Genomic DNA, 8583 nt, shown 5'->3' on the forward strand with positions numbered 1-8583 from the left:
CCTGGCAGTTTCGGGGTTGCGCCGTACGGTACGAGTCCTCTCAGGTACGGGGTGCCCGCTGGGCTCGGGCCTGGCAGAGACCGTACCTCCGCCTCTCCTCGCGAGAAGCGGACTGCCCTCTCCTCCTGACGCCGAGAGCGCTTGGAGAGGCTCCCCCAAGCTGTTACCATCAACCGCACGGCCGGGGGGGGGCCTTACCTGAGTGATCGCTCTGGGCACCGGAGACCGCCGCCCCACCTCGGTGGCGCCACTGCCCTCTCTCAGTCCCTGAGGCGGGGAGGGTGGGGAGCTGCCTGCATCCGTAATGGCTTTGGGAGCCCCCTCGCCCCGGTTCCTCTTTCGGAGTCCGTCCCTCGGCCCTTGAGTTGCTGAGGGAGTTCCCGGGCCGCAGGTGGCTGTGAGGTGGGCAAGGCCTCCTGCGCCCCTGCGGTGGGGCTTTCTGGAGAGGTACCGAGGCAGCTTGAGAGACAACCAAACCTTTTCTCTAGGCTTAACTCCAACGATGGGGGGTATCAGCCTTTCCAGTCTGACTGCCTTCTCTGAACTGCCGAAAAAGGTCACCCACCCTTATGATGGCACAGCTGGTGGGGTGCTGCAGGCCTCGTCAGTCCTCCCTCGACTGCTGGCAGCTCTCTGAAAGCAGGGGTTGCTCTGATGCCGTTGCTAAGAAATGAGTTATTGCTCACCTGTGGGCTTCTGCCACTTCAAAACTGCTCTAGGAAACTGGGCTGATCTGTGGGGAAACAGGTGGCAGAAGGGGTCAGCTTCCCTCTGCCTGCCTATGTTGCAGCTGAAGCTTTGTGAATCCAGTAAGGTGACGCTGCTAAAAGATCATTGTTAGAACTTGCTGCTGTAATGTAGAGACAGAAGACCTATACTGGATCTCAGTTGTAATTGTCTAGTTGTGCACAAAGAGCTTCTTGGGATATTGTGTAAAAATCTAGTCTGTTTCCTCACATCTTTTGGATTGCTTTTTCTGTATTTCATTCACAAAATCAGATTAGATAGTTTAATGATTTTTTTGAGAATGCTTTGGGACACTGAAAAACACCGTACTTTAGTAAAGAAAACCCAAATCAGCAATAATAAATTGTAAGAAATAGTGTACTTTTTTATATTTACTTTCTTACATACCTTTCCCGTCTTCTTTGCCTGTTTCGTTTCCTTCGTCTTTCATGGCCTCTTCACAGGAAAGAGGGAATATGATCTTCTGGTAATTGGTGGAGGGTCTGGAGGCCTTGCTTGTGCAAAAGAAGGTTTGTATGTTTAAGTAACTGATGAAAGTTTTGGGTTAGCTTTAGTGGTGTTTATGGAAACTAAGAGAAGTGTTACTGATAATGCTAAAGTTTTTTAAGAGACATAATATCCTTAAGTCCCTGCCCATTAATCATTGACTGAGATCCATACAGTTAATCTGCAGATTCATTCACACCCTCATCTTGTTTGGCTTTCCTATTAAACTTTTAAAAAAATATTTCTTGTTTTGTCATGCGAAAATCTAATAAGCTTTTATTTCACTGTTATTGTAAAATACTCTGAGTGCCTCCATAGATACTGTATTTTTAAAATTATACTGTTTCTTATTTATGTGTTAAAACAACAACCCCTTCAGTCTGTTTCCAAGAGCTGTTTAACTGCTGTAGAGAACCTTGCCCCTTTGTAACTCAATATAACGTGTTCAACAACCCACAGGGTTCTTAAACACCTCATTTGGGATCAAATTGCATTTTTAGGGTCAGTGGAAGATGGAGGCTCTAGTCTGGGTTATTAAGTGCCTCTGGATTATCTGCTGACTACATAGGCAGCCTGGGTCCCTAGTCTGACATCCTGAGGTACACAGTATAGACCACCATCCATCCTGTATGCTGAATTTGTGCCTGTGCTACTAAAAAATGTTTATGTTTGTGTGTTACTCCCTCCTCCTAAATACCTTGTCTTGCTTTTTGTTTAAAGCTGCTCAGTTTGGAAAGAAAGTAGCTGTTTTGGATTATGTGGAACCTTCTCCACAAGGTACGGAAGAGAAATACTAGGATAATATTTGGACATGCGTATAAAATGGTTGCCTAGGTGAGCAGATTGCTCCAGGCAGCAAAACAGCCAAAGCCACGGTGCCTGCTTTGCTTTTAGTAAAGGGCCTTAAGCCCAGCTTGCCATACTGCTTATTCCCTCCAATGATGTCCCAGCTCTGCCTGCTTCCCCTGCACATTAAGGCTGTTAGCAGTGTTTGATGCTACCATTTGTGGTAGACTTTGGACTTAAATATGTGAGAATCTTGTCTGTGTCAAAATGTCACGTACAGTATGTAAAGTAAAATCAGCAAAGGCAAATAAGCAAATGTGGATATTGTAGTAACTGGTTCTTCAGAGCTCTGAGAAACAACTTGAGATGGTTTGAATTTTAGAAGAAAAATATATAGCAATGGTTTTTGTCAAAACAAATTAACATAAGTAGAGTTAGAATCTGATCTGTAGGAGACAGTAGACTGTTTTAGAGCTTTTTACCTAATTGCGTGAACAACCTAATTCTCTAAGTAACCCAATTGTATTAAGCTACACTAACCTTGTGCATTTACTTTTTTTTTTTTCCCAAGAAACCAAATGGGGACTTGGTGGAACTTGTGTGAATGTTGGCTGCATTCCTAAAAAGCTTATGCATCAAGCAGCCCTTCTGGGGAGTGCCCTTAAAGATGCCCAACACTATGGCTGGAATATAGCCCAACCTGTTCATCATACCTGGTAAAGATTATTGCACATATCCACTGCTATGTACTGCAAATGCACAACAACTTTTCTCAGTTGGTGTTTATTTAGGGAAGTGAATTTTGCATGAAGCTTTTTAGACTACTCCTTTTTTAATACACGATGCTATGTTTACTGGTTTATCAGGGCAGATGTTATGTTGATTTGGACTTGATAATTTACTTTTATAACAAAAAGTACTGTGGAACACTTCTAATTTCTAGCAATTGTGTGTATCTTTGAGTTGTGTAGTCTGGATTTGTAATGTGATGACATCATCTTCAGTTTCTTGTGTTGTGATAGGTCTGTGATGGCACAAGCTGTTCAGAATTATGTGAAATCCTTGAACTGGGGACACAGAGTGCAGCTACAAGACAAGTAAATAAGACTTTGAAGTTCATCTTTCTTCCCGTAGTCAAGGAGCTCTTCTCCATGTAGAACTGCTAAATTGCCTTTGGAGTTTCTCATTAGAGCTAGTATTTTGAGTTTGTAAGTCCTTTCTGCTCAGGACTGTAAGTGCCTTTGCAGATGTGATTTCCCCTCTCCCCCTCTCCCCCTTCCCCTTCCTTTTCTGGGAAATAGTGGTAGAAAGTGACCATACGTGAAAGCTTTCCAAGAGCACAGTGACCAGGGAATGATCTTTTTAATATGGAGAGATTTCGCATTAATATGAAGTAGTCAGGGTTGCTCAGGATATTTTCAAGCTTGTCCACCAAAACGTATATGCCATACAAGCCCACAGATAACGCTGTACTAGAGCAGCTGAATTTTTTACTTTCAGTGCAGAAATGTTTCCGAGTTTTCCAGCATTCAGTTTTTTTAATAGAGAAATTATATTAATAGATAATTTAGCAGGTGCTAGTCTTGTGACTCCTGCTGAGTCACTTTTGTATGCTCTCAAATGAGCATTGTATTAGTAATGTTATAGATGGTAATAGTAATGCTGTGACTAGTGAAAATGCATCATTTGAAGAGATCAATAATCTGTTCCCAAACCATGTTACAAGTTTAGGTCCTCTGCTGTATAGAGGAGTTAACTTTGCCACAAGAATTAAGTGACTTGAAATATGTGACAGAGCTGCAATCAATCCTATGAAATGAGATGCTTTGTTCCTTTTACTTTTCTATGTCTGTTTGCTATCCTTTTTAGCACTTCAGATATAGAAAAAGTAGCTGACTTTATGTCATTCCTGTTCTTCATTAAGTGTACATTTATGTTCCTGTTTTTTTCTAAACAGGAAGGTGAAGTATTTCAACATGAAAGGGAGTTTTTCTGACCCGCATACGATCCTTGGTATAACAAAAGCAGGAAAAGAGGTAAGCTGCTGTGCTGAATTTTGCAGTATCAATCACTTCAAACATGTCGGGTCTTCATGTGTTGGTTTTCAGGTCAGCTGGGACCTAGATTGTACTTTTGTAAATTGCTTTAGATATTCAGTATTGTTTTAGTGAGGGAAATTTGCATTTTCCACCTAGAGAAGATGCTTATGAACTTACTGAGTTCCTAGCCTCTAACCTGTCAGTTAGATGCCATTACTATTTCTTTGCATGTGGAATCGCTGAGACAAAAGATGTTTTTTTAAATTTTTGATCAGAGTCAAACTGCTTTGATAGATGCTTACAGAGATGTATGGAGGACCAACATCTCCTTATTGCTCTGGGCATTAGATCAGCCTGTCATGTCTTCTTCCTTCAGATGAATTGTAAAGGTGCTTAGCTTTCTAATACAAAATTCTGTGTCGGACGCAGTTATACTGAATGCACAGCTTCAAGCAACTGGGTCACATAACAGAATGATGGCCTTGTCTGCATAGTTAACAAAAGACTCAACATGCATATTAACACCTTTTTGAGGGTAATTACATGATGTTACTGGTTAACATCAGCTTGAGATAGCAAAAGTTTTTTGGGGTAGCATTTTCTAAAAACATGCCACTTTAGAGGTAGCGTAGTTTATTTTATCTCCATCCTTTTTTTTACTTTGTTGATTATTATGTCATATAAATAGCAGATGGTAGTGCCAGCTTTGTCATTTGTAGATAGACAAAATCTAAAGACAGATGAAAGGATTTCAAATGCTTGATTTTGATTTTGTATGTTTGTTTGTAGACTGTTGTTACTGCAGAAAATATTGTCATTGCTACTGGAGGAAGACCAAAATATCCTATACACGTAAGTTGCACTTGCCATCTGACAGCTCCAATGGCTTTACTGGTTTTCTTGCAGATAATGAATGTTTGGAGGATAAAAAATGTAAATATAAAATAACATGAGACATTTTTGTACTTGTGTCATGTGAAAAAATATATTTTATATAAAGCATGGGCTTTTCAGGAAAAACATTTCCACAGAAAACAATTTGCATGAGTTTGGTGTGTTGATGGTTATTAGAGCTGTAGAATAATTCAGGTTGGAAGAGATCTCTAGAAGTCATCTAGTCCAACCTCAGCTATGAGGTCAGATCGTGTTGCTCAAGGCTTTTTGCAGTCACGTTTTGAAAATCTACAAAGATGAAGACTGGATAACGTATCTGGGCAACCGTAGATATATTCATCTTGGTCTGCTGTCTATGCTTCAGCTAATGGTTGCTATTAGCTTTCTTTTCTGCCAGGATTTGGACTGTAGATTTAAGATGTTACCTATCTGTCCGTAGATTGCGGGTGCACTGGAGTATGGAATCACAAGTGATGATCTGTTCTGGTTAAAAGAATCTCCTGGAAAAACGTAAGTTACCTTATTATGGCTTTAATAGATGCTGCCATTCATGCTTTATGGCAAGGTGAAAGATGGTCAAAATTACCTTTTATACACCAGTTATTCTGTCCTTTTGTTTTTCTTCTGAGAACTTGTTTTGCTATGCATCAACATCCCACCACCAGCCTTCATTAGTAACTAATAGATTCTACCCCTGATGAAATTCTCTTCTAAAATAAAATTAATTATGAAATAATATTTTAAAAGTAAATATTCACCATCTTAGGCTAAGGTGACTTGTTTGCTCTAGCAATTATACGTGAAAGTCACAAGAGGGCAGCATAAACTTAAAAGAAGGCTGCACTGTCCCTGTTTGTTGCTACAGGTATATGTGAAATTGGTTTTCAATTGGGAAAGAAATTCCAACATAGTATTCTCTTAAGTGGTGGCAGTTCTGATAACAAAATTAATAAAATATTTAATAATAAAATAAAATATGATGAGATAGTTGGGTTATTTTTGCCATTTTTTATGCTTTGGGATCTATTGTTTAACTGAAATACCGAAAAATTGTTTTTAATGGAAATACTAAAATGCCACAGAGTGTTTTTAACAGCACATAGCACAGTAAGATTCTGAGTCAACATTGCACTACAAAGTAATTTCCTGATACAAATAATTTAAGATAGGAAATACACATTTGCTAGCATGGAATTCAGGTAGTACTTTTTTTTTCTTTTCCCTATTAAGCAATTCTAGAAAAAGCAAAGTATAAGAAAGGAGACTTGAAACTGTAATTCTGGTGTTCTGAAAGAAAACAGAGCTGCCATTCATAGCTGTGACTTTCTGGTATAAAAAGTGTACTGTGTTAAATAGGTAAACATGGCTTCTTGGTATGGTTTTAAAAGGAAAGTAAAATTGCTGTTGTTTGTAGTGTGATTTATGTTAGGAAACTGTTTAAAAACAACCCAAACCAACCAACAACAATATGAAAAACACCACCCCCAAAAAAACCCCAAACCTAAACATAAGATTTATCTCTGTAAGATGTTTCTGTGAAAATGTGGCTTTTGTCCAGTTGCTGCTAATGCAAGTTGTAACAGTGTAATGTGGGAGTCTAGTGTTTATATGTTGCATTCCTGAGATTTAGTCAAAATAAGCCTTCAGGGGCTACAGTAGCATTTCTGTGCTTTATCAGGCTGTGTCCTAGCAAATGAAGGAGGGAGCTGTTAAAGGTTTGTTTCTGTCGGATTTGTTTCTATTATAAATATTCCCAAGGTTCAGTTTAACACCTTTTGTTTTGAGTCTGAACTATGTTGTACTTATTCTTTCTTTTCTCCCTCTCCAAATGTACATATTTCAGCTACAAATTACATGCCTGGGGGTTATACAACTGTCAGTCCTGCAGTTATTCGTATTAAAAAAAATGAATTAGTGCCAGCTGGCATCTATTTTTCATCTATTGAAAAAGAAGAGCAAATGTATGCCCAAGTCACAGATATTCTCATTCTGTTCCCTGTGAATCTCCAGTAGATATTTCTTTATGGGCAGCTTGTGACTTTTTGCAGCACTTCCCAGGAGCAATGTGCTAAATGAGGGGGAGAATCATCCAGTCACAGAAGAATCAGATGCCCTAGTGCTGGAAAAAAGTTATTTCCTACTGTGTTAAATTGTTTGCCACATATAAACCCCAGACTAGCAGATATTTATCTGTTTAGCTCAACCTGTTCTCTTCAGAAGCTGTATGTTTTAATTATGGGATAGATAGATAGATGTTATCTAGGGTCATTTGTGAGAAAACATGTGTTGTACTGACTGTGCAATCCCTGGGACTTGCAAAGCCACAGCCCCTATGTCTGCACTTTTCAGAAGTTTAAAAGCATCTCTGTTACAACTGCGAGATGGTGCAGAGTGGTTTAGGTGAAGGCATAGGCCACAAGCCAGTGTTCCACCTACTACTTTGCTCTGCTCTCTTAGCACAGGATAGACTGTGTATGAAGAGCTTTCCTAGGGATATGTGGCTGGTCAGTGGTAGGGCCACAAAGAGAAGCCAAATTTGCTCTCTGCAGAGCTCCATCACATCTCTAATATTTGTTTTTAGTTGCCATACGTGTTCACATATAAAATATTTTAATTTCCTAAGATTCTTGATGTCCTTCTATGAAACACATTTCTGTCTTTGTAAGTGTGTATACCAGTAGTTGTAACAGGGTGGATGGAGGATCGTTGCTTTGTAAATTTTAGGTAAAATTGATGAATTATACCTACTTATAAAGATGTAATGCATGCATCACTGTATTAGCCTTCCGTTTGTTTGTGTTTTTCCATGGATTTAAGGGTTATTTCAGCCAAGAATCAAGTGAATTGTGGGATGTGTAGGCCACAGATGATATTTTAAATGCGTTCCTTCCTGTGATCTGATTACTTTGAATTTTCACCTCTTTGGAGCATGCTTTGTCAAAATAGTTTTGTTTTGTGGCTTTTTGTTTTGTGGAGTTTTTGAATTAATGGAAGCACAGCTGCTGAGGGAAGAGGTCTTTACTTAATGGATTATTAAATTTCTAAATTCAAGTAAATTTTCCATTTCTAGCTTTCCAAAACACAATTACCAAACTACTTCCATACCCAAAATTCCAAAGTTATTTTTTTTAACTTTTGAATATGGCAGTATGAGAGGGTCCTGATTTAAAAAAAAAAATGCCCAAAATAAAAAGAAAAAATGTGCCAAATATTCAGGTGGGTTCTGAGTGTTGTGGTTTTTCTGTTGCTGGTTTTTTGGATGAAAAGTTCTTTATAAAGCATGGCGATGACAGTTCTTTATAAAGCGTGTATTTCTGTAGATTAAATCATAGTCAAGAAGGAGCCTAACACTCTACACTGTTCTCATAGTAACTAGGAATTCTGATCCCTAATGATGGTTTGGTTTTTTTCCTAATTCAAAAAGTTCACAAAAGTTTTTGTTGTAAGTGGAAATATTTTGTGGAGTGCATCTCCAAGCTGTGACATTTTAACAAGTCCGTGTAACACACGAACAGCAAAGAAATACGAACGCAGCCTGTCCAGCAGCTGAGTGTCAGTGACTGACCAGTTGGATCCACTTTTACCTCCAGAAAAATGAATGAGCATTTGGCCTTTTGTGTACAGTGTAGGG

General features: G+C 39.2%; 1 protein-coding gene across 1 annotated transcript in view; it reads left to right on the plus strand.

Moving 5' to 3' along the window:
• Window positions 1–4: 4 nt before the first annotated feature.
• Window positions 5–8583, plus strand: part of TXNRD2 (thioredoxin reductase 2) — a gene marked incomplete at both ends in the record, with an annotated part of 12799 nt that continues 4220 nt past the window's right edge. The window contains 8 exons of the mRNA XM_010184403.1: window positions 5–44; window positions 1191–1256; window positions 1954–2010; window positions 2591–2735; window positions 3042–3116; window positions 3977–4055; window positions 4848–4910; window positions 5392–5462. Of these exons, the coding sequence (XP_010182705.1) occupies window positions 5–44; window positions 1191–1256; window positions 1954–2010; window positions 2591–2735; window positions 3042–3116; window positions 3977–4055; window positions 4848–4910; window positions 5392–5462 (596 nt within the window). The remainder of the gene's footprint in view (window positions 45–1190; window positions 1257–1953; window positions 2011–2590; window positions 2736–3041; window positions 3117–3976; window positions 4056–4847; window positions 4911–5391; window positions 5463–8583) is intronic.

The sequence above is a fragment of the Mesitornis unicolor genome, unplaced genomic scaffold, assembly GCF_000695765.1.
Source record: "Mesitornis unicolor isolate BGI_N332 unplaced genomic scaffold, ASM69576v1 scaffold42975, whole genome shotgun sequence".
Classification (NCBI taxonomy): domain Eukaryota; kingdom Metazoa; phylum Chordata; class Aves; order Mesitornithiformes; family Mesitornithidae; genus Mesitornis; species Mesitornis unicolor.